The 25,639-nt window shown below is 34.7% G+C and overlaps 1 protein-coding gene across 4 annotated transcripts in view; it reads left to right on the top strand.

The window, feature by feature from the left end:
- Window positions 1–19,148, top strand: part of STRN (striatin) — a 40,751-nt gene extending 21,603 nt beyond the window's left edge. The window contains exons 8-19 of one of the 4 annotated variants that reach the window (XM_034428159.3): window positions 1,970–2,080; window positions 7,536–7,622; window positions 8,140–8,283; window positions 10,445–10,578; window positions 11,324–11,499; window positions 12,508–12,555; window positions 13,104–13,225; window positions 13,675–13,842; window positions 15,124–15,264; window positions 16,761–16,868; window positions 17,853–17,939; window positions 18,021–19,148. In XM_034428159.3, the coding sequence (XP_034284050.1) occupies window positions 1,970–2,080; window positions 7,536–7,622; window positions 8,140–8,283; window positions 10,445–10,578; window positions 11,324–11,499; window positions 12,508–12,555; window positions 13,104–13,225; window positions 13,675–13,842; window positions 15,124–15,264; window positions 16,761–16,868; window positions 17,853–17,939; window positions 18,021–18,190 (1,496 nt within the window). In that variant the 3' untranslated portion in view covers window positions 18,191–19,148. Of the gene's footprint in view, window positions 1–1,969; window positions 2,081–7,535; window positions 7,623–8,139; window positions 8,284–10,441; window positions 10,579–11,323; window positions 11,500–12,507; window positions 12,556–13,103; window positions 13,226–13,674; window positions 13,843–15,123; window positions 15,265–16,760; window positions 16,869–17,852; window positions 17,940–18,020 lie in introns of all 4 variants that reach the window. The other 3 variants (XM_034428158.3, XM_087883036.1, XM_034428160.3) reach the window with 3 other exon arrangements.
- The last annotated feature ends 6,491 nt before the right edge of the window (window positions 19,149–25,639 follow it).

The raw sequence follows: 25,639 nt of genomic DNA, 5'->3' as shown, positions 1-25,639 counted from the left end.
CTGGTTTCCTTGTTACTATGTCAAGCTTGTATAAGCAGGTCAAATGTCACAAAATAGCCAAAAATCCCTACTGAAGTTGAAAAACAGTTTCAAGAAACTTGCTTTACAGGTAGCCTTCACTAGGGATTGCCTCAAATAGCAACTGTTCACAGTTATGACAATGATTAAAAAGTAACATTGCTACAATGTTAAAAATTAACATTGTGACCAATACTTACATTTACAATCTTCACAACTCTGTAAAACAAAGGAAAACTGAAGTAAGATTGTAAGCACTATTGTGGTCACATTTCCCATGTAGTGATGACTTCACTTAATAACCAAGTTGCTAGACCTATTCTGGTCACTAAGTGAGGATTGCCTGTATCCCTTGAGATTATTAAATATGTTTGCAGAAACATATTTTAGCAAATCTCCAGGCCTTGTGGCTTTAGTTCAAGTATTCAAATGTATTTCTTACCACTATGTAATACAGTTCTTAGTTAAAGTTCTTTCGGGCAATTCATTTTAGCAATGTAACTGTTCAAAGAAATTACTATTACATATAACCTGAAGCTTAGGTATACCATATACCGTGGAAAGATATAATGCAATAATTTTACCTTGGACTATAAATAAATAAATAGAAAAATTGGAAGGAAAAATCCTCTCTAGGACTCATTAATGTATAATTGAGAGCAATTTCAGAAAGTAGTTGTGTGGCATGTTTCTTGTGTTGTATCTTACAAAATGTAAATTAAATATGAAATATATTTCTTAATTGCATACAAGAAAAAAATGCTTAGATTTTCTGTTAATATTGTTGATGCAACCGTGCACCTTTTTTTCCACTTTAAATTTTAGCTTTCTTTTGAGAAGACTTGTACAGTAGAAGAACTTAAAATACATGCTTGAAATTATTACACTTGAAATATTTTCTATTCTGACCAGAATAAAAATTAGCACCAACTACAGATCTTTTGTTCTAAAAATGTTTTAAGAATAATGTGGATTAAATCAAATATGATATTATATCTGTAATTCTTAGAAACAGAAGAGATGGTTAGAGATTAGGTTTGAGTTAGAACACTTTCTTGGTGAACAAGATTGAATATGAGAAGAAAAATACAAGAGCATCACATTTAATTTAACCTTTAGTGGCAGCATATTATGTGCCAGTTGCCCTGTTCCTGAATTGTGAGGCCCTACTCATGGTCACTCATGCCTTGGTTGCTTTCTGATTGAACTGCTGGAATGTGCTCTACATGTGGCTATACCTTAGGAGAATTTGGAAACTTCTGCTGGTGCCAAATGTATGGGCAACTATGGATGCCTGTTATTCAAAATATGTGAAGCCTCTAGTCTGTGAGCTGCATTGGTTGCCAGCATGCTTCCAGATTTAAATTGAAGGTACTGGTAGATACCTTTAAAGTCCTTCATGGCTTGAGGCCAGTGGTCGCTTGTAAGGTCATTTCTTCTTGATGGTATCAACCCACTCAGTAAGAACTGGCAGGACAAGCATGCTCCAGGTTCTGCCTGTAATGGAGTGTCATCTGAGGGGATCCAAGAAGAGAGTCTTTATGTTGTGGTGCCTGCCCTCTGGAACATCATTCCCCTCAAGCTCAGGTTCATCCTCTCTGCTGACCTTTCGTAAAGCCTTAAAACTTGGTTTTGTCATTGAGCCTAGGGCTCTGGATGTGTAGCTGAGCCTGTATCACAATTATGTTAATTGTTTTATTGTTTTTCTCATGAACTGCTATTCATGTTGTTTATAATGTTATTATACACTTTTAGAATATTAATTTGTACCGTTAACCATGCAGAGCCATGTATGTGAGATGAGCAGCCACATAAATTGAGTGGATAAATACAACATCATTGGTGTCAAAATTTCACTGATCACCAGCTGCTGCCAATACTCCAAAAATAAAGCATTTTTAAGAAACCAAATAACACAAAAAGGATGTTTCATTTGTTTTAATTTGTCTAGAAAAGGAAGACCAGTGTCTCATGCCTGAAGCCTGGAATGTGGACCAGGGAGTAATAACCAAACTGAAGGAACAATACAAAAAGGAGCGCAAGGGGAAAAAGGGGGTGAAGAGTAAGTGGAAAACATTGCACCATAGATTCACAAATCCTGCCTCTTTCACTTCACCAGTGCTATCTTTATTTCAATGTTTTCCTCAAACTACTTACTCTTTTTCTTTGCTGCTCCTGACTGCTTTCCAGTTTACAGTTACCAGGGGTGGAAATTAATGCTACTTAAACTCTAAATGTGTTGGTAATACTAATATTGTGTACATTGACAAAATAATGTACAAAATATGTTGAAGAGGATTTTCGACAACTCTAAAACATGTCTTGCTAAGTTTTGTCCAAACCAGGCAATATTTATGTGAGAGAACTTTTTGTAGTATAAATAGCATCGTGTCATCTCTCCTCTGCATTTCTGGGATTTTGAAGTCAAACATAATACTGCAATAAGTGGGAATTAAACTTTTCTCTCTGTATATTACCTGATTTATATTTGCTTATGACTAAGTCCCAAAGAGCCATTCCGTGTTTCTGTATGTTACAGATGACTTGGATTTCCCATTTTTCTGTAGAGCAGTTTTTATTACACAGATTGTTGATTAACCTGAAGGCAGCCTTTTGACTTTCAGTGCAGATTTTTTTCCACAGATATATTGTCTTTATGATAGCCTAGGGGTAATTCTCTTTACATAAAGTCAATAAGTTTAATGGATGTTATAAAAAGGCATTTCTTGCTTTCCCTGTTTTTCTTGCCTTTTGTGCATACTAGTATTTTAAGTATGTATACATAGTTGGGTGTAGAGTGTCTGAATTTAATGGCATGTTTCAAAACAGAAACTTCTATAGTGCTGGGAATATTGCAGTAAAAAAAGGAACGATAATGAAGAAGATAATGAACTTAGTAAATAAATAATAAAATCAGTATATAAAGAATTAGAGTAGAGAATTTTGGTCTGGACATATCCTTAACAAGAATGAAAGTTAATAAATTAATTTCTACCCTTGTTTATATTTTAATGTTTGCTTCATGTAGGTCATGCTGTTCTCATAACTTGAATGCAGGGCTCGGAATGGAAAAATATTTATTAAAATTAGTGTTGATATAATAACTGAATTAAGTTCAGTTTGTTTATATATATAAACCAGACAAACAATTGGATCAGTTTTCAAAATTTAATTTCTAGCCCTGTGTATCATTATGTTTTTCATTTTTCAAAATATAAATCATGCAGACATTTTTCAAATATACAAGTCATAAATTTAAATTCTATATACAGATATTGTATTTGTAAATAAATATAGAATAATACAAAAGCTTACATAATAATTGAAGGGTATTGAGGTTGACATTTACCAGATGGTTAATTTAAATTATTGAGATGTTTGCAATACTGATTTAATGAATTAGCTTATTGCCAATTGTTAGGTACATTATTTTGTACTAATTGCTAATTTTTAGCATTTTTTTCTAAAGTGGTTTGTAGTGTTCACTCTCTTACTATCATGGAATTAAAAAGAATAGCTAATATATTAATTGGATTACTGTCAATATGAGGCAGTGCAAAAATATTTGGTGTTAAAAATAACATAAATATAATGGCAAAAGGCACACCGGACACTGGAATTTGATGAAAAATATTTGTAGTATGCTGTGCATACTTGTTCATATCCACAAACCAATGAATAAGATGATTTATGAAGGATGAATGAAGTCTCTCAGTTATGATGAATAGCAAGTTGCATATATTTTCCTCAGAAGTCATTGGGAGGCATTTGTTAAAAGGAGAAACATACAGTCAGGTCCAGAAATATTGGGACATCGACACAATTCTAACATCTTTGGTTCTATACACCACCACAATGGAGTTGGAATGAAACAAACACAATGTGCGTTAACTGCAGACTGTCAGCTTTAATTTGAGGGTATGTACATCCAACTCAGGTGAACGGTGTAGGACTTACAGCAGTTTGCATATGTGCCTCCCACTTGTTAAGGGACCAAAAGTAATGGGACAGAATAATAATCATAAATCAAACTTTCCCTTCTTAATATTTGGTTGCAAATCCTTTGCAGTCAATCACAGCCTGAAGTCTGGAACACATAGACATCACCAGACGCTGGGTTTCATCCCTGGTGATGCTCTGCCAGGCCTCTACTGCAACTGTCTTCAGTTTCTGCTTGTTCTTGGGGCATTTTCCCTTCAGTTTTGTCTTCAGCAAGTGAAATGCATGCTCAATGGGATTCAGGTCAGGTGATTGACTTGGCCATTGCATAACATTCCACTTCTGTCCCTTCAAAAACTCTGGTTGCTTTTGCAGTATGCTTTGGGTCATTGTCCATATGCACTGTGAAACGCCGTCCAATGAGTTCTGCAGCATTTGGCTGAATGTGAGCAGATAATATTGCCCGAAACACTTCAGAATTCATCCTGCTGCTTTTGTCAGCATTCACATCATCAATAAATACAAGAGAACCAGTTCCATTGGCAGCCATACATGCCCACACCATGACACTACCACCATCATGCTTCACTGATGAGGTGGTATGCTTAGGATCATGAGCAATTCCTTTCCTTCTCCATACTCTTCTCTTCCCATCACTCTGGTACAAGTTGATCTTGGTCTCATCTGTCCATAGGATCTTGTTCCAGAACTGTGAAGGCTTTGTTAGATGTTGTTTGGCAAACTCTAATCTGGCCTTCCTGTTTTTGAGGCTCACCAATGGTTTACATCTTGTGGTGAACCCTCTGTATTCACTCTGGTGAAGTCTTCTCTTGATTGTTGACTTTGACACACATACACCTACCTCCTGGAGAGTGTTCTTGATCTGGCCAACTGTTGTGAAGGGTGTTTTCTTCACCAGGGAAAGAATTCTTTGGTCATCCATCACACTTGTTTTCCGTGGTCTCCCAGGTCTTTTGGTGTTGCTGAGCTCACTGGTGCATTCCTTCTTTTTGAGAATGTTTCAAACAGTTGTTTTGGCCACGCCTAATGTTCTTGCTATCTCTCTGATGGGTTTGTTTTGTTTCTTCAGCCTAATGATGGCTTGCTTCACTGATAGTGACAGCTCTTTGGATCTCATCTTGAGAGTTGACAGCAACAGATTCCAAATTCAAATAGCACACTTGAAATGAATTCTGGGCCTTTTATCTGCACATTGTAATTGGGGTAATGAGGGAATATCACACACCTGGCCATGGAACAGCTGAGAAGCCAATTGTCCCATTACTTTTGGTCCCTTAACAAGTGGGAGGCACATATACAAACTGCTGTAAGTCCTACACCGTTCATCTGAGTTGGATGTACATACCCTCAAATTAAAGCTGACAGTCTGCAGTTAACGCACATTGTGTTTGTTTCATTCCAACTCCATTGTGGTGGTGTATAGAGCCAAAGATGTTAGAATTGTGTCGATGTCCCAATATTTATGGACTTGACTGTATATCTCATGGTGTCTTTTGAGAGAACATGCTCATCACCTACTCAATTCCTTGTATTCCTCCACTTTAATTTAATGGGAAAGATAAATAAGGCCTGTTCTCTAATTTGAGATTGCACATAACTAACTTGTAGCATCTGACGCAGTCCTACACCTACCATGTCATTCTGTCAAAACATTGTATACACAACATTATTAGTAGAAATTGGAAGTCTGCCCAACTTCTCAAACTTTCATTTTTGATTTAAGTATGGAGGCTTAAAGCAACTGAGCTGCTCTGAGCCAATCAACTTAAAATCTAAGCAGTACCTACTTTAAAATGTGTGGTCAGTTCTTATTCCATTATTAGCTAAGTTAAAATTGTTTTCTAGCTCCCTTCATAATAGATTTTGGAACTTTTGCCACTTTGAGTCTATCTGTTCTTGTACAGTATTCCATAATTTGGGAATCGGATGACTACTTCAGCTTCAACCGCAATAATACACGAGCACACAATAGATACAAACTTAAGGTAAACCGCTCCAAACTCGATTGCAGAAAATATGATTTCAGCAACAAGAGTGGTCAATGCCTGGAATGCACTACCTGACTTTGTGGTTACCTCCCCAAACACCCATAACTTTAACTTTAGACTGTCTACTGTTGACCACACCCCATTCCTAAGCGGTCTGTAAGGGACGTGCATAAGTGCACCAATATGCCTACCGTCCCTGTCCTGTCCCCATTTATTCGTATCCATATCCTGTATTCATAATCATGTTTATCCCTATATTCTTTACCTTATACATGTTTGACAAACAAACAAATAAATAAAGTAATGTGAATTGAAAATACACACAATACGAGTATCAGGCTTTTAAATACCATATTTCAAGTAGCATAGACTGCCAGAGTTCCATCAGTTTTCAAATATAACATGGCTTAGTTAATTCATCATGCTGATAGTTAACATATATTGTAGCTTCCTAAAAGTTTAATTTTCAAGATTAATTTCCAATACTGGAAGGCAGCACCTGCAACTTACATTTCTTTTCCCATCCTTATTTTTGTGAAAACTCTCTCGTCAGAGTTTTGGAGAACACTTCTTGAGCAGTGTGAGTTATATCCCTTAGAAATGCAGGATAGGCCTCTTAGTTGACAAAATGACTTTCCAAATACATAAACATGCTCTTTATACTGGCTTCTGCTATTCAGTCATAGATGCAGATATCTAGTTTTATGCTCTGTCACCTCACCAGTATTACAGCCTCTGTCACCTAGCAGATGAATCATGTTAAGCTTGATAAATAGGAAGCTATTTTGCAGGTTTTATTGTTTGGCACACTTGACAAAAAGATTGGGCGTGTAAATTAATATGCAAATTAATAATATGTAGTCCATATGTGAGGTGAAGAGTTGGGGGGAATTTGACTAGAAATTATTTGGTAAACTATGTGGAACCCAATCATTTATGAAACTCACAGCATCTCTCTTTTGAAACCTCAGAGGTAACGATGGGCAAAATTGATCGCTCCTTCCATCTCCTCCAAACAAAATTTGTCTGATAAAAAAGATGTGAAGTCAAATAGCTTTTTGCCATTACAGAAATTGTACAGCATCTGTTCAGGATAAAAGGTTACTGAAAAGGAAATTAATTTTTTATAAGCTATATTAACTTAAAACTAATAAAGTTCTTTTATCAGACCAATGAAAATTTAAATGTAGAAATCTGAGTTGGAGGGACCTGAGCGTTCAAGTATAAAACTAGATCTAATTTTGATCTGGCCAATGATAATTGTCAAATTTTATATACTATGTATTTGCAGTTTTTAAACTTGAATTAAATTTATGTACAGTCAAAGCAAATATTCATAGTGCTATTACCATTTAAGAGTTTCATCAATAATAATGGGTCAAATAACTGGTTTGAGAATATTTCTAAGATTGGTAAGGCTATTGTAGCAAGGACTTGTGAGCAACATTACATTCAGATTTGTGTTGGAATGCTTTTAGCTACTAACAATAGCTGTATTTACTAGAATAGGAAAAACAGTTATGGACTGTGGGTAAGATATTTTCCCATTCTTAATTAAACTTACAACAGGAAAAACTACCGAAGATATGTTTCAGCCTCAGTCCTTTATAAAACAATCAAAACAGGGATGTGGGAAAATGATGGAGCAAAACACAGGTAAGTGTTGAGAAAGGCATGGGGTCTTCACCACATGTAGTTTGAGGAAGAGCAAAAACAGTTATCCTTGCTTGATTTTGTTTGGTTTTTTTCCCCTCTTTTTTTTTTTTAAAAGCAAATCACTTTTTTTAAAGATTGTGGCACAACTGATAAAGCTGCAGCCCTACCCATTTGGGGAAATTTTCAAAACTTGTGCAAAAAAATATAATTCACAAGTATTTTAATATTCAGAAAACTTTGTGTTTTATCATTTGCTTTCACTTGGTTTTATTTTACATTTTGCAAGTTCATAAAGTGAATAAAAGTGTGAATGTACGTATGCACACCTTTGTTTTCATTATTATCTCTTCTCAGCACCTCATTCCATGCTTTTAACTTAGTTGTTGATGAAGCTAGTCCTCTCTATTTGAATCACATTCATGTTTTTCTTTGCTCAAGGTAGCACCCATTGCCGTTAGTGCCGGAACAACTTTGACAGTGTTAATGCTAATCCAACCTTTGCACTTTTTTTGGCCAGGACCCAACAGGTCAAAACTGCAAGATATGCTTGCTAATTTGAGAGATGTTGACGATCTCCCTGCATTACAGCCTTCTGTTGTGCCACCCACGCGACCCAGTACTTCGCGGCTTATTGAGCAAGAGATAAATCGAACAGATGAAGGTAAGAAGTATGGGGATACAGTAGACATAAAATATAGGTGTAGGCTTAGATTAGGTTTAACTTCTAAAACAGTCTTAATATTTGTAAGTATTAACATTTTATCTTAGTAAAACTATTGTTTTAAAAATTAATGTTGTATTAAGTAATAAAAGTTGTTTTAAGTAGCCTTAGTATAAGCCTGCAATTTTTATTTATTAAAGTAAATAGAATAAATAAATATATGCTTGAGCCCCCCCCCATTTTAATGTATCTCAGTATTAACTAATACTCAAAAGATTAATTTTAGCTAATTAAATCAATTTTTTAAAATCTAACCAAGTAATTCATCAAAATTTACAACCTAGGTTTATAAAAACTTTAATATCATTGATAGTACTTTTAAAAGTGGACTGCCATTTGTCAGAAATGATGTAGGGTGACCTGCTTGGGCAGGGGGGTTGGATGAGATGACCTATAGTACAAGGTCCCTCCCAACTCCAACTCTATTTAATTTTATTTATTTGGTTCGATTTATATGCCGCCCTTCTCCGGAGACTCAGGGCGGCTTACAATGCATTAAGCAATAGCCTTCATACTTTTGTATATACCTGCTTAGTAGGGCTTTCCCCCCCCCCACAAATGGTGTTCTTTTTTATACAAAGTCAGCTTATTGCCCCCACAAACCGGGTCCTCATTTTACCTACCTCGAAAGGATGGAAGGCTGAGTCAACCTTGAGCCTGGTGAGATTTGAACTCGCAATAATTGCAGGCAGCTGGTATTACTTAACAGTGCTTTAGTCTGCTGCGCCACCAAGACTCAACTCTGTTAAGTATTTTCTGTCTACCTTACATGATTAATTTTGAGAAGGGAACTCACAACATAGTTGTTCCGTAGTAAAATGGTCCTGTGACAGCTCTGTATCTAATATAGACAGACACCTATTGCATCCTTTAAAAAAATATTTTTCTAGCAGTTCTTGGTAATTGGTGATGTCAGTTGTTAAATTAGTCCTGAGTTCAGTGAAACTAGAATTGATACTAGGTTTTTTAATGTTTATGGTTTTATAAGTTAAATATTAATTATTGATTGGGGCCCGTCCAATGTTTGATATAAGATGGGTGGCTATATAACTATTTTAAATAAAATAAAGCTGGATTTTCAAAAACAAGTCATTAATTTGGTAGCACTTTATATCCCATTTTTCAATTTAACAGACATTACCAAAATGGCTTTTAAATTTAAACTGGACAGATGTTATGGAAACCTACAAACAAATGGAAAGCTACAAAAAAAGGATTAAACAGGAATTTTGTAAATATTTTGAAGCAGCAGTAGAAACATATTGATAATATTATGCTAAAACTCATCAGACTAAGAATTAAAAGATAGTGTAAAAATAATGCAAGCTAGTAAACCTTGGTCATTTTGGTGTCCTCTATTAATCTAAAAATCTATGGTTACTAGACTAAAATAATGAATTAGGCAAAGTTGAGCAATTCCATAATTTGAATAAAAAGATTTGCATAGACTTATGTAGGATTCTTGAAATGTTTTTGCTAATGAGAGCTGCTTATAATTTATGAAAAATATTCTGAGGCGCTAGAAAAATACTGAACATAAATGGCTTGATAAGAATTATTAAAACAAAAATCTCCAATACTAGATTTATTAGACATCAATATATCATTAAAAATCTTTCTGGGCCAATATTAACTGTGATAAAATTAAGAAAATGAGAAATTAAGAAAATTATGGAATGAAGTGTATCTTGCCAGTTAATCTTGTGGTAATGTACATGAAAGAATCAAATAAAAGAAAAGGCATAGAGGTGTAGTTCAAAGTGCTGGTGACTGTAGTTTGAGCAGGATGGTTATTCCCTTGTGTTCCAGAGTTCTAAGCCTGACAGAGATCACTGGTTTGCAGTCTCTTCAGCAGGAACAACTGTAGGGAGCACTTGTGCATGATCTCAATCCTTTCCTTCTCTGGAGAGGAATTACAAAAACATGGTCTGCTCACCAGCTCTTTATTTCACTGTGGTCTTGTAGCAGAGCTGTCTTCAGTTTGCCATTTCTTCCTCAGAAGTCCCCCTTTTTTTGTTTTTGAAATGGTATTAGTAATTGAAGTTGTCTTCATGCAGTGCGTTACATGTTGTGGATTCATGTGTGTTCTATCTTTCAGTAGAAGCTTTAACATTCCCTCCTTCTTCTGGGAAATCTTTCATTATGGGAGCAGATGAGGCCCTTGAGAGTGAGCTTGGCCTTGGGGAATTGGCAGGCCTTACAGTAGCCAATGAAGCAGATTCACTGACATATGATGTAAGTGCTAATCTCTTAATATTACACTTATTTTGGTTTTGAATAGTGGTAAAATCTTTAATGACACCGAGAAGCTTTTAATTAGAAAAGAAGAATGGTTGCACCCTTTCCAAATGTTATTAAAAGGTATATTTCTTGAGCTGCAACTCAATTCATCAGATGAATAAATGACTAGACCAGCATAGTTTTTAAATTAAGGTGAGACAGATAGGGGAAAAATAGATTGCTTATGCAGATATAGGTTGCATGTGAGACAGATTACAAATGGTTAACCGTACTCAGGTGTTAAAAACCCATTGTGTTTGTTGAGACCTGCTGAAATCGCCTGCAAACTCAATGGTGATAATAAATTCTGATTTTCCAAAACATTTATTGTAAGGTCTGCCATAGTGTGAGAATTCCGTACGTGAATTTAAAACTAAGAAATGGCTGTCAAGGAAGAGTCAATGAAAAGATGAGAATTAGATAGAGAGAAAACATTTCTTTGCAGGTTATATCCAATGCTGTTTTGTAGATTACAGTATACATTTCTGATTGGCTATTGAAATTTGTTTAATGTATTACTTTAATACAGAGATTCATACCTGATTTGAAAAAACAGTAACATTTTAACTTCAAACATTTTGCTAGTCTTTACTGAGATTTGATAACATTATAATGAAGTACATCCTCTGTCAAGTGATTAATATAATTTGCATTAGTATATTCTGATTGGCTTGCCTAGTTTTTGTTCTTGTTACAATAGATAGCAAACAATAAAGATGCTCTGAGGAAGACTTGGAATCCCAAGTTTACTTTAAGGAGCCATTTTGATGGAATAAGGAGCCTGGCTTTCCATCCAATTGAACCAGTGTTAATTACTGCTTCAGAAGACCATACATTAAAAATGTGGAATTTGCAAAAAACGTCTCCAGCAAAAAAGTAAGTTGATGGTTGAAATAGATACAGTCCTGTAGGGCAGTGATGGCTAACCTTTTCCGGACCGAGTGCCCAAAGCGCGCTGATGTAATTACTATTACTATTTGAGAAAGAGGATAGAATAGTACTATTTTACAGTTTCTCTTGCAGCCATCTTTGTAGTGGTTGTATCATATACATTTAAATAAGTGTACAATCAAGCTCATTTGGGCAAAAAATCCTAGGTTCATTTATATACTGATGGGGTCTAACCATGACTAACCAGAAATAAAAAATCTGGGCCTAGAGAAGACATTAATTTGGCATTGCAGCAAAAGTGAAGAATGCAGATTCCATGCTATGCAAATCACTAGGAGAAGAACTGAAAATAAAAATGCCAACATCATAACTTTATGGTATGTCTGCATATGAAGCACTGTACACAGTCCTGGTTCTTGCATTTATAAAAGCATATAATAGAACTAAAAAAAGTTCAGAAGAGGAAAACTAAAATGAAGATGCTCAAATGCCTTCTCTATGAGAAAAGTCTCAAATATTTGGGACCATAGCCTGGAGAAAGGGCAACCAATTGGAGGCATGATCAAGATGTATAAATCATGCATGACATGTAAAAGTGGACACATAGATAGTTTTATCTCTTGGTGAAAGTCAGGGCCATCCAATGAAAATGTAAATCTAAAACCATTCCAGGCAGCACATTTTTAACTTGAGGAATTATTACTTCATAAAATGATGATAGCCATTAACTTGAGTGGCTTTAAAAAGGAAATGGATGAACTCATGGAGAACAGTATCTTAAGGGTTACTGTTCTTGAAAACTCATTATATCTGCCAACAGCACAAAATTGTGGGGGAGGAGCATCTCTCTGTCTCTTGCTTGCAAACACTCCAGTTGCATCAGGTTGGTTATTGTGAGACACAAAATGCCAAGCTAAGAGGATTATTGACCTGATTTTGCAAGGTGGTTCTTGCAATAACTTAAATAATAACTTCCTTATTATTTTTATTTAGGAGCACCTCACTTGATGTTGAACCTATCTATACTTTCAGGGCACATAAGTAAGTAAATGTGGACAAAAAGATAGAATGTAATTTGGTTGCTGCAGATGTAACACTGCAGCTTCTCTTAAAAGAGAACTGAGGGATTATGTAAAACATGAAATAGTGGTGAGCATTTGCTTCATTTTGTGGTTGAAGCTGAACTCACCACACATTGAATGTTTCTAAACATATCTTGTATGCTTGTGGTAACTAAGAAACTCTTACAGTTGACTGGTGGTACAGTTGGCTGAATGATTGCATTGGTTTCTCTTGCTGCTATTGCTGTTGTATCTGTGGACTATGCAGAATACAGAGGTAATTCTTAGGAGGTCTTAAAGCTTTCTCCCACAACTGATAGACAAATAGATTTGGGGAGCATACTTAGGAGATTTATTTGTGTTTAGTGTGATGTGCTGTACACTAGCTCTTTATTTCCAAGACAAAAAAAAATACCTGGACATCTATGATTTCTACTGTAAATTAGAGTCATTAGTGTTAGATGACAATCTGTTGTTAGGGGGAAAAAATCACTAACCAGTGCTGTCATAACATGCTTTCTCTTACAGCAGTCCAGTGCTTTGCGTAGTTATGAGTAACAATGGTGAGCAGTGTTACAGTGGAGGCACTGATGGCCTCATCCAGAGTTGGAATACTACAAATCCAAATATTGATCCTTATGATTCATATGGTTAGTGATTCTTCTTTTGTTGCCTTTTATTTTTGGATGTTTTGCAAACATATTCCATGCACTAGATTTCAACATGAAATCAAGAAAAAGTACTCTATTTTATATATAGTGCCCTCCCCCCCCCCACACACAGAGTATAGCAGTAGTTTAATAATAATATATTAATTTATTAATCTTACGTATTTATAAGAAGCTGATGATATGAAAACCTAGGAAATGGGTTGTGTGATAGAGGACTTCTCAAGAGAAACCCTCAAATAGTTATAAAATAATCCTATATAAATTTTAGAATAAACTCACAATCTCTTGATTAGCAGGACCAATTGGTGTCATAAAAAATAAGGTAGTTCTTTTTAAAAGATAGTGATATTTTAGTTTAATGAAGCCTCCAAACTCTATGAAAATATTTTTAGGAACTAACATCTTAAAATATATGGTTTTGTTCTCAGATCCTTCCATCTTAAGAGGTGCACTTGTAGGCCACTCAGATGCAGTCTGGGGTTTGGTTTATAGTGGAACACACCAGCGTTTGCTCTCCTGTTCAGCAGATGGCACCATACGTTTATGGAAGGCTTTGGAGATCTCTCCTGCTTTAAATATATTTAATGATAATCAAGGTACTGTACAATCTTCTGTTTCTTAGAATGCATTGCATTTGCTTTTAATACATACATACATACATACATACATACATACATACATACATACATAGTATTATAGTTTTATTATATTTCATGACTTCTTTAAACTTGTTAATGATCAGAATAAAAGCTGTTGGCTTGTTTTCAATGTGTGTTTGTATAAGATTGGTTATTTTTAAAAGGAACTACTATTAGAGAACATTCACTCATTTTTAAAAAAAATACATCTTAAGATGGTTTTTAATTTTCTACATACAGCTGGAGATTGAACTGTAACAGTAATTGGTAGATTATATTCAATTATATATTCTGCCAGTCATAGGAATGAGTACCACCAGCGGATAGAATTCTCCCTCTGCCATTCATTCAATCAATACTCCATGTCTCTGCCATAGGATTTGGATGCATGGTTTAAGGTGGGTGGACATTGTGAAGAAAGAAAAAGAAACTCTTTCTGCACAGGTTTGCTCACAGGAAAACAAGAGGAAGCCTTGTATTTGATGATAAGATTATATTCCTATCAAATATGGTATAAGACTCCATACTGGAGAAAGTGTATGCTCTTATATTGTATGGCAGTGTAGTCATTGCTGGAAAAATACATTATTGTTACTTTCTAAATGAGCAGTATTCAAATGCTTTCCTTAAGATAGTTCTATCATTCTCTGGAATAAATATTATAATTTGAGACACTCGTGGATGGCTTCATCATTGGAATATTCATATCAAATAGTAATGAAAGCAACATTACAGTGTTTATTCATTGTAAAAAAATATTACTCCGGTTATTCCAAATTTTCCAATAATATTTTTTTATCCAATTTTGTGCAACATGTGTTCTCTTCCCTATAACCATGTTATCATTTTAGATGTTGGTGGGATTCTTCTTATAGATGAATGGCATAGCTAGATTCATTTTTATGCTGATTCCACCTAACTTTTCATTGTGTATTTTTTATGCTTTTTTGTTCTGAAGTTACTCTGGTTGGGTAAATCTTGAATTAAAGATATATATAAATATTTATTTAAGATTTTGGTGGTTTCACTGTTGAGATAGATTTCTCCTGTTCTAACACCTCAAAAATTGTTTATTATGCAATTAAAAAAACCCATATTTCTTGTGTATGTCATCCTCTCAAGTAATGTTTACATTATTGTTACTTGAATACTCATGCTAAAATAAATATAGCTATTTCAGGTTATAACTTCACAGTAACTGTTTAAACTTGTTTTGTACTCTGGGCATTCTTTTTGTAGAAATGGGAATTCCATCATCTGTGGATCTAGTGAGCAGTGACCCAAGCCTTATGGTAGCATCATTTAACACTGGATATACAAGCATTTTTAACATGGAAACAAAACAACACATTCTTACCTTGGAGTCCAACATAGATACTAGTATGTATTAAATACTGCAACAAGGGTTGGTGGGGAATTATTTTTATGATAGTCTAATTTGTTGAAAAAGTTGATGCAGTGTGTCTATATGTCTGTCTACTCTGTTTCCCCGAAAATAAGACATCCCCGATAATAAGCCCAATCAGGCTTTTGAGCGCATGTGACAGTAAGCCTCCTCCTGAAAATAAGCCCTCCCTGAAAATACTTAACACAGAGCTGGAAATCAGGTAAAATGGCAAAAGGAGCCCTATCTTGTTCTACGCAGCCCAAAATAATAAGACCTCCCTGAAAATAAGTCCAAGTGCTTATTTCAGGGTTCAAAAAAATATAAGACAAGGTCTTATTTTTGGGGAAACAATGATAATTATCTAAGCATAATGGAGAAAATGGTAGTGAAGTGTTAAAAATCAAATGGAATGAATGAAGAAGAGAATTTGTTTTAAGAAGGAAGGGCTGTAGAATTGATTAAGCCCCCCCAAAAAAACATTTAAAGGGAACTTCTTGAAGAGCCCTTAACAAAAATTGCCCCCAAGAAATAGAAAAAAACAAAGAAAATTAGTAAAGAAGCAGCTTCCGAATTTTTTTTGATAGCAGTTATAAATATATTTATATTTTATCCTTTCTGTCTAAGATTACACCATAAATTCCTTCTTTCTACAAGCTGCCCTTTCTAATCTTCAAATCCATAAATCACAGTTTATTTTTCTAATTTTTAAGCAAAAATTCTATAAAGGGATTCCAGTTACTGACAAATGTACTTGTTGATCTTTGGCTAATCAAACAAATTAATTTTGCTATCTCTGCTAGTTCTGTCATTTTCATTAAGCATTCCTCTGTTGTGGATATTTTAGAAACTTTCCATTTTTGTGCAAATAATAATCTGGCAGCAGTAACCATACATAAAAATAATCATCCATAGGTCTTTGTTACTTGACTGCGCATTAATCCTAGCAAGAAAATTTCTAGTTTCAGATGAATGTTGATCTTTAAAATTGTTTGTATTATTTTATGTTTTTAAACCCAGAAATTTCTGGCTTTTTTACAAAATGATGTTATAAAATGACCCTTCATGTTGTCCACATTTTCAATATAAATTTGAAGTATCTTTATATTTTCTTGACAATTTTTCTATAGTCATATATCAATGCTACATAATTTTATCAAATTTTATCTTTTAGGTTATAACATACTGTAAATTGGAATCTTTTTAACCACATACGTTTCTATTGTTCTATTATTATATTGTGTCAAAAGTTCTTAGTCCATTTAATCATATGATATTTAATTTGTTCTTCTTTTGTGTGCTTTATATAGGAATCCACTATGTTTAGAGAGCCTAATAATTTAAATAATGTGAATATAATTGTTTGGGTCCCGAAAATGTTCTTTCATCAGAATTGCCTACTAGATAAGGCCATTAGTGTTTCAGAATTTTATGTGACTTAAACATTTTTTTTGGAGTTGATTTTGTTTGCATGTGTGTTTTCTGTCAACAGCAGTTAACACTTCTTGCCAAATAAACAAAGTAATCAGTCACCCAACTCTTCCAATAAGCATCACAGCCCATGAGGACAGGCACATTAAATTCTATGACAATAACACAGGTAAGTAGCCTGTTTCTCTGTGTAATATACCGTAAACCCCAAGATGATATGGGATCACTGACAATTTGAATATAACTTCATTAAGAGGTGAATTTTTAAGATCAGTATCCAGTTATAACCACTGACAGACAAAAACAATTGTAAGAATAAAGGCTTGTTGGCTGAGCAATGCAGACTATAGAATTAAGTGGGTAATGCATTGTATTTATGGTAGAAATCTTGGATACTTGTCATTGGTATGATCTGTCCACAGTTTTTTAAGAGATCTGAAGAAACCATTTATATTAATGTGTTTTCTACATAGTGCAAAATGAGATTGTTGTTAAAATCTGTGGAGATTTTTTGTTCTTTGTATAAACTTGTAAAAATCTTCCAAAAAAAGATTTTTAGACTGTTTTTGCTCATAACGCAATGAAAGTAAATTTGTAAATCATATCCCTTAAAATACTTGTAGTTGTTTATAATTCTTAGGGTATATGCCCAAAGGAAGAAACGTGTGGTGCAATCAGGACTCAGTTTTACTGAATACATTTCTGTTCAAGAATTTTAACTATTTAGCTTGGCAAAGAAGCTGATTAAGAGTTTGTGCACGCAACATAGCAATTGTATTGCAAATGTGTTTACAGATTCTTTCTTCAAAGCTATGTAAGAGTAAAGGCCTTTGGGAAGTGCAGGGGAGAACTGTAAAGGCGATGCTGATCTATTCCTTTGAGAACTAATAAAGATATGGTGTACTGTGACCCAAGTATCAGTTTTGAGAAGCATATTATACAGTGAAGGTGATACTGACAAGAACAGTGCATAATTAGGTGATTATTCAGCAAAGAGACTAGAGTTCGTTAAGAATAAGATATTCTGCTTTGTGCTAATACATGGTACAGTATAGATGTTTAGTATGAGTACATATCATTTTACATTTCTAACTTTCTTTAATATCTTAAACTGATTGCAAGTTCTAATATATTTGTATATTCAACTGCAAAGGGAAACTGATCCACTCTATGGTAGCCCACTTGGATGCAGTCACAAGTTTAGCTGTTGATCCAAATGGCTTGTATTTGATGTCCGGCAGTAAGTACATTTTGTCTTTTTAAAAGTGTCTTGCTAACAATAGGATTGGTCACAAAAGTAAGAACTTCTTTTCTCCTTTAGGCCACGATTGTTCTATTCGCTTATGGAACCTTGAAAGCAAAACCTGCATCCAGGAATTTACAGCTCATCGCAAAAAGCACGATGAATCCATTCATGATGTGGCATTCCATCCCACCAAATGTTACATTGCCAGTGCAGGAGCAGACGCACTTGCCAAAGTCTTTGTATGATACAACACTTTCCTGTCCTTCTAGCTGCCTTGTACATATCTATAAATATATATGTCTATATCTATAAAATAAGCTGTACAAAAGATAAGAGCAAGAATCTTCTTGTAATCTTTAATTCCGTGAATGTTAGCAATTGCTTCTGATTATATGATCTCAGTCCTGAGAGCTTGGAAGCTCCCTATTTCAAGCGATCTATGGAAGAACCGTTTTAATTTTGAAAGTGTCCTTTTTTGTCTAGGCTGGACTTGGGCAAAATGAGATGCTGTCTCAATTTATGCAACACAAAGGCTAACAGCTTTGTGTTTTAATGGATAAGCTTCTCCCAACCTGGTGTACTGTAAATGTGTTGAGGCTGCAACTCTTAAGAGCTTCCAGACAGCACTTCTACAGGACAACAAGTTGGAGGAGGTAGCAAACAGATCTTAAATTACAATGTTCCCCTTATTGGAAATTCATGCAATTCAGATCCTTGAGACAGTTAATTCATCATCTCCTTTTCTAGCACTGAATGGTTAAATGAGTCACAGAATCTCAGCCTGAAGAGTCTTATAATAGACAGGTTGGATTTAAAGTATTGACTATTTAAAAATACGAATGCGATAACATTTTCTAAAATTATGTTAAAAGAAGATAGGTAAAAGGCTTATAAATGTAAATTCTATTGAAACTGTTGGAAATGAATGTTAACGGGTGGCTGGAACCACAGTATAGCCTTTAATGTAACTTCTTCTAAGATGATGGGGCATATGTTTACAATAAGGATCTTATTAGTTTCAGATGCTAATGACTATTCATTGTAGAGCTAAAGAATATTACGTATCTTTCCAACTACCCAACAAATGCAATTTCTAAATTTTCCTCATGGGGGTGATTATTGGTTTGGAAAATATATATATGCTTTTTTCCTGCTTTCTAAACTATACTGCATCAGAATATAATAAACCATACAAGAGCAGTACTGTTTGGGATATGTGAGGTGATTGACTTCTATTTACCATGGACAAAACCCATATGAAATAACAATGGTTTCCTGCCCCCTTCCAGTGATTCCATAATGTTTGCCAAAACTGGGAGGGTTTATGCCAATGCAAGCTGCAAGTGTCCTAAGGTAGATGGTGTTCTTCTATATCTGGGGTGTCAAACTCAAGGCCCGCAGACCAGCCTGGAAATATCAAGGACCACCCAACGGTGCCTCTGGAGGCTACAACGGGCTGTGTGCAGCCCCCCCTGTGCCTTGTTTTCACCCTCCATGGCCCCCTGCAGCATTCTGCTGGCTGAAAATGGTCTGAAAATGGCCCAAAAAATGGGCCCAAAATGGCCCCAAAAACCGGCCCAAAATCACCCCCAAAAAACAGCTCAAGAAACAAGCTGAAAACGGGCCCAAAAATGGGCCATGGAGGGTGAAAATGAAGTGCAGGAGCCCCCCGTGTTCCGTTTTGGCCAGCAGGGTGCTGCAGGAGGCATCCATCCCACCCCCCACCCCCACCAGCCTGTGGTGAAGAACTACAATGCCAGCCCTCAAAGAAATCCAGTGTGACACCCCTGTTCTATATGCATTGTTCTCTCCCCTTGCCTGCTGCCCACAATCGTCATGGTTTTATATAGCAGGCCTTGAAGTGTTGGGAATATTTGACTGGATTTGGTTTTTGAAAGTACTTGAAACTTAAAAAGATTGGCCATATTTGGCTATTATGTTATGGTACTATTAACGGTTATTTTTTTGTAGGTTTGTTACAAAAAAACCAAACCTGTTATAGTTGTTTCCTCTCCTACAAAAACTTATTAAATAGGAATAGCTGTTACACATTCATTATTTTTGTGATTTTGTGTCAAAGCAGAAAATCCAACTACACAAAACACATCTATGTGTGACTGTTGTGTATTTCCCTTTACTAGCTTGATATCCTTATTTTTTAAAAGGATATTACAGATGTTAAGCTGTGTATATTTTGTGTATGTGTGTATATATATATATATATCTTTATATATATATATAAATATATGACAGAGATTGTAAACAGTATATATTATAAGTAAGGGAGATTCTATGGATAATTTCAATGTTTTAGTACTGAAAGTTCTTGAGACTTAATACAAAGGATAAAACATAAATAGTATAAATACTGCTGATGTTTAAATTGCTGTACATATCACTAATAGGTCAGCATGTTTGATTAAATTATGAATGTAACAAATGTTCCTGTTCAAATATTGATAGAAGGATGTGCCATCCTGCTTAGTGATTTTTTGATCCAAGAGAAGTGACTTTTAAAACAGGTGAATAGCCAGAGTTTTGAGGTGCCATTGAGCAAACAAAATGTAGCCTTATGGGGCTCTGTTGCAGATTTTGTGTTTGTCTTTCAGATTGCATATTAAAATCTGCATTGTACTAAATACAAATATATTCTGTTGCAGTTGAAAAATATCCTTTTTAATTGATAAACTGTTTCATTTATCTTGCAATCTTGGATTTCACTTCTGTTATGCATTCATACTCATTTTTAGATCAGTTTGATTAATGTTCAATGTGTATCTTTTCTTTATGTTATTCAAATTAAGTTCATCACATCAACTGCCTTCACTTAACATACTGTAGTTGAAATCATGTCTAATTATTTAAATGTTTTGCCTATGCAGCTAACCAGGGAGAAAATGCTGAGCATATGCTTGTCATCTGAAGATGTAGCTATTGATTTGTGAAGAACAGGAAGAAATGTGTGAACTAGTGCTGCCCTTAGACCTTCCATAATTTATTTCAAGAGCACATTCTTTTCCCCTTGTTATCTTTCCTTTTCAAATAAGAGGGAGAAAATTTAAGCCTCCAGTTGTTGTTTGAAGCAAAAAAAAAAAAAAAAGATATCTTAACTGCATGCTAACTGAAACCCTGTACTGTAAATCAACAAACTGAAAACACACAATGGTAACCATGTTTCATAGTAATATGTGTGATTTACAGGTACCAGTATATATTTATCCTGTTGGTCTTCTTATTAAACCAATCGTTTAAAGTGCTTGAAAAGTACAAAAGTGTAGCTTGGTTGTAGTTGGATGGATATATTTTATTTCTTCTAGTATATTACTTGGCATTTCATTAACTGCCCTCCTGGACAATAGACACATTTGGATTTTGCATGTACAGAACAATTTTTGTGCATACATGAAGTTATATTTTAGTACATGACTTTTCGTTAAGCATTAACAGAAGGGCAATAGCTTATGTTCTTTTTGCCATATTTTATTTCAGAGAATCTAGAGAAATCTCTTAATTTGAATTCTTTTGAGTATTTGGATTTAAATCTATTACTTTGAGATAATTGGTAGTATTGGTAGTACTAGAAGTGATTTTCATTCTTCATCAGAAAACTGTGGTTCGTTTCTTGTGTTTTATACTACAGCTAAACTGAAATCAAATCCCTCCCAAAATATAAATGAAATTCCTGAAAAAGAGTAGAAATCCTTCTGCATTTAGCATGGTAACAGTAACTGTCATAGACTGCTTCAATAAATATGTACACGGATCTACATAGTTCATGTGATGATCACTGTAATTCATGGATACAAACCTTAATATTGGCTTGGATCAATAGAAAGAAGTAATGAAGTATGGGTGATACTGATCATGAACCCCTCAAACTACTCTTCGATTTGACATAATGTTGTTGTTTTTTCTTTATAAAAATGGCTTTTATAATTCCCTCTATTTTCTTATATATGTTTACTTAGAAGTACATCCTCTATGATCAACATGACTTACTCCAACAGAAACATACATAGAATTTGCAATATTTTTATTATACTGGAAATAGTTTTAATAATGCTTTGTAATGCCAGTTTGCCTAAATTTTGATTAAAATCATTTAGGCTTCTGTTTCATCATATTAGGAGATTTTGCATCAACAAAGAAAACGGTGATGATGCTAGATTTTAGGAATATTTATAACAAAGAATTCTTCACTGAATATTACTCAATATCTGTCAGTTTTAGTCCAGGAGTTATTCATAATTGTTATAAATATGCACTTTAAAGTTGTCAATATAGTTTGTCATTTGGTTAACATCAACTAAAGATGCAAAAAGTGGAACATGCCAATTGAGAATTAGTATAGCAATTTAAAAAATAAACTTTTTAAAAGCAAATGGCACAAACTTTGTGAAGCATCTTGAGTAAATCTGTCTACCAAGAAAATTTTCTTGTAATTGTTATTGCAATTAAATATGAGGTAAAAGTGATGTGGTAATGAAGGTAGTAACTCTGGGTAGTTGCTAATAAAGTGTGAATGTTTTGTACAGTACTTGCATTCTCTGTTGAATAAAATCTAATGGACCTTTCTGTAGTAACACTATACAGAGCAGCTTTACTAAACATTGCAGCAACAAATAAATGTCCTTTGTAATATATATTTATGTAAATTGGGTGCTAATAAATACTATTTTTCAACACCTTCGTATCTTTGCATTTGATACCGGTGCATGAATGTATGGATCGGGTGGGTTCTTCTTACATTTACTACCGGCTTGCAACGGGGCCACGCGCTCGCTTCGCTTGCGCACGCCCTTCTGTGCATGCGCAGAAGCTTCCTGATGACATCAGGGTCGGTGGGCGGAGCCTCCCTTCGGTTTTACTACCGGTTCTATAGAACCAGTCCAAACTGGGGGCGACCCCCACTGGTATGATGTTACAGGTTGGAGAAAACACTGAAAATGTAAGGCTTAGAATAGAAAGAAAAGGTTCTTTATAAACTGGTTTTTGCTCCATAGAAATATAGTGTGTTTTGCTTATAATGATCTTTGATTGCTGCTACTGAATTAAAATAAAACCTCAATAGGGGTCAGTCTTAGAATTAAGCTGTTGAATTCTCCCAAATTTATTATTTTAGATTATTTATTAAGCAAAACAAGGACTGGGGAGATAGATATATGATTTAATTTAAGCCCAGCCAATTCTGGGAATTGAAGTCCACACATCTTAAACTTGCTAAGGTTGAAAAATGGTACACAGCCACATTGGTCCAGTGTAGATTATTATATAGATATTTTTGAGTTTTCCAATCATGGACTGGGAATGACTGATCTATTAGTCTGAGAGAGAGCTCCTGCATAGTATTTCTATGTGTAATATGTAGCTGATGGCTTGTACTAATGAAAACTGTTAAGTTCCTATACAGAAAGAGCCTTGGTAGTACAGTGGTCTAAGGCACCCTGTTATTAAGCTGGTTATTAAGACCAGCTGCCTGCAATTACTGCAATCTCGCCAAGGCTCAAGGTTGACTCAGCCTTCCATCCTTTCTAAGGTAGATAAATTGAGGACCCAGTTGGGGCAATAAACTGACTTTGTATAAATATAAAAAAGAATGAAGGCTATTGCTTAGCGTATTGTAAGCCGCCCTGAGTCTCCGGAGAAGGGCGGCATACAAATCAAATTTTTAAAAAAATGCTGTTTCTGTCTGCAATGATGTATGTCCAAGTTAGCTGGAGTCTATAATTTCAAGAATATATAGTACATGATATCTAGGAAAAGCAACATGATGATCAATACACATGTACACTGAGCGCTCTGTACTGGAGACAGATTTCTTGTGTGTCAAATCAAACTTGACCAAATAAAGTTTTGTTCAACTCAATTCAATTCAATAATATACTGATGTATATTTTCATGGCCGATATGTGCTGGGCAGTGTTGTGTTTCAGGGTTTAGTGACCGCAACAGATTTCCTGACTTTTCACCAACAGCTATGACTGGCATTTATTTTAAAATACATTTTGGACTGCTATACAGGGCATAGGCAGGGCCCGATTAGGTACCTGCTGACTTCTGATTGGCGAAGCTTTTTAAAATGAACCCTTTGATGTAGAAGCATTTCTTCTAATCTATTGTGTGGTGGACCCATAAATGATATAATTCGATAATGACTGGTTAGAGCCACTTAAGATATGTTTGAGATGTTCTAATATTCATCTGTTATACTTAAAAGGATAATCTTAGAAATATGTTCCAATGAATTGTAGCATTCTTGAGAATATGTAGTTTTCATACAGCGTAGTATTAATTTGTTTTATTACTAATCTCATCCCACATTTGGATTGTTAGGCTGAAACAGAATTCTGATTATTCAGAATTCATCAGAACAATAGTAATATCCATTTAAGAATTAGCCACTAAAATGTTTATTTGTAGGGCATGCATAATTCATAATGATTTCCATGCTGAAAACTTCATGGACTTCATGGACCAATAATCCCATGTAATATAAGAGTATTTGTTTGTCTCCTTTTGAAAAAAAATGTGAACAAGGCAGAGAGTGCATATGACAGCATCTTCTGAATACTCCTGAAGTTTCTTACATATTAAAACACTAAACATTTTGCTTTTTCATTAAAAAAAAAGTAACACAATTTTTTTGTAACTTTTATTGGAAAAAGTACCACAGCTTACAAAAAGCTATTATAAAACAGAAGATGGAGCTTTGCTCTCTTTTGGATATACAAGTGCATAGGGGGAAGGCATAAAATTGAGATTCACAAATTCATGTTTCATTACTCATCAATACTTAGCTGAATTCTTTGCACCAGCCTTCACTAAGGGAAGCAAAGCAATGATAATCAGCTAAAACAACATTTCAGAAGACAAATGAAGTAAAGAAAGCTGACATAACAATTACTGACCATTAAACATGAAGAAGTGCTCAAGTAACCCTCCACTGTATACTTGTGAAATCGTTGGCTTTCTCACCTATTTCTCAACTATCTAATGTAGCACAGTAATTCATCTTTGTATGGGTTTCTAGAAAGTGGCCAGTTTTCTTTAAAAAAACAAAACAAAAACCTTAGGAAATTACAATTGATGTCTGTTTTTGTAAATTGGAAAAAATAAATATGAATATAAGTATATAGAGTCTTTCCTGAAATAGAATCAGTCTAGTTCTGTATTTCTCACTATTTGCAATGTCAAGAAACATGTGGATTAGAAGGGTTCAGCCGAAATACTCTATATATGTAGAGTATTTTCACTTTCAAACTACTTTTGGAGACTTCTTTATATGGAAATCCTAGATAAGCAACAGGAAACCGCTATTAGGGCTCAACCTCTACTATTTAGTCTACTAAGGATGAAAAAGCTATTATAAATATTATTGTGTTTTAGAATTCAAATGCTAATAGTAATTTACTAGGGGTTTTTATTTTTTTAAAGGAAAACATTCCCAATGAGACCTATGATTGATTGGCTGCACCATGTTTGTAGCAGTTGTCAAGATTAGTCAGCAGGCTACTCTCCTTACTTATATGACAATGAGTGGAAAATTCTGGCTATCCTGTCTTCATGAATGTAATAAGGAGAACAATGATGAACTTATCTATATATTTAGCTGCCCCACAATTTGGGCTCATGTTACAGACTGGTATACAGTTGAAGCACATGAAATGGAAGTTAAGGCAAAATATACAATGTGC

This window comes from Pantherophis guttatus, chromosome 1, assembly GCF_059756535.1.
Source record: "Pantherophis guttatus breed Tessera chromosome 1, ASM5975653v1, whole genome shotgun sequence".
NCBI classification, from domain to species: Eukaryota; Metazoa; Chordata; class Lepidosauria; order Squamata; family Colubridae; genus Pantherophis; species Pantherophis guttatus.
This window is presented reverse-complemented; position numbering and strand designations above follow the sequence as displayed.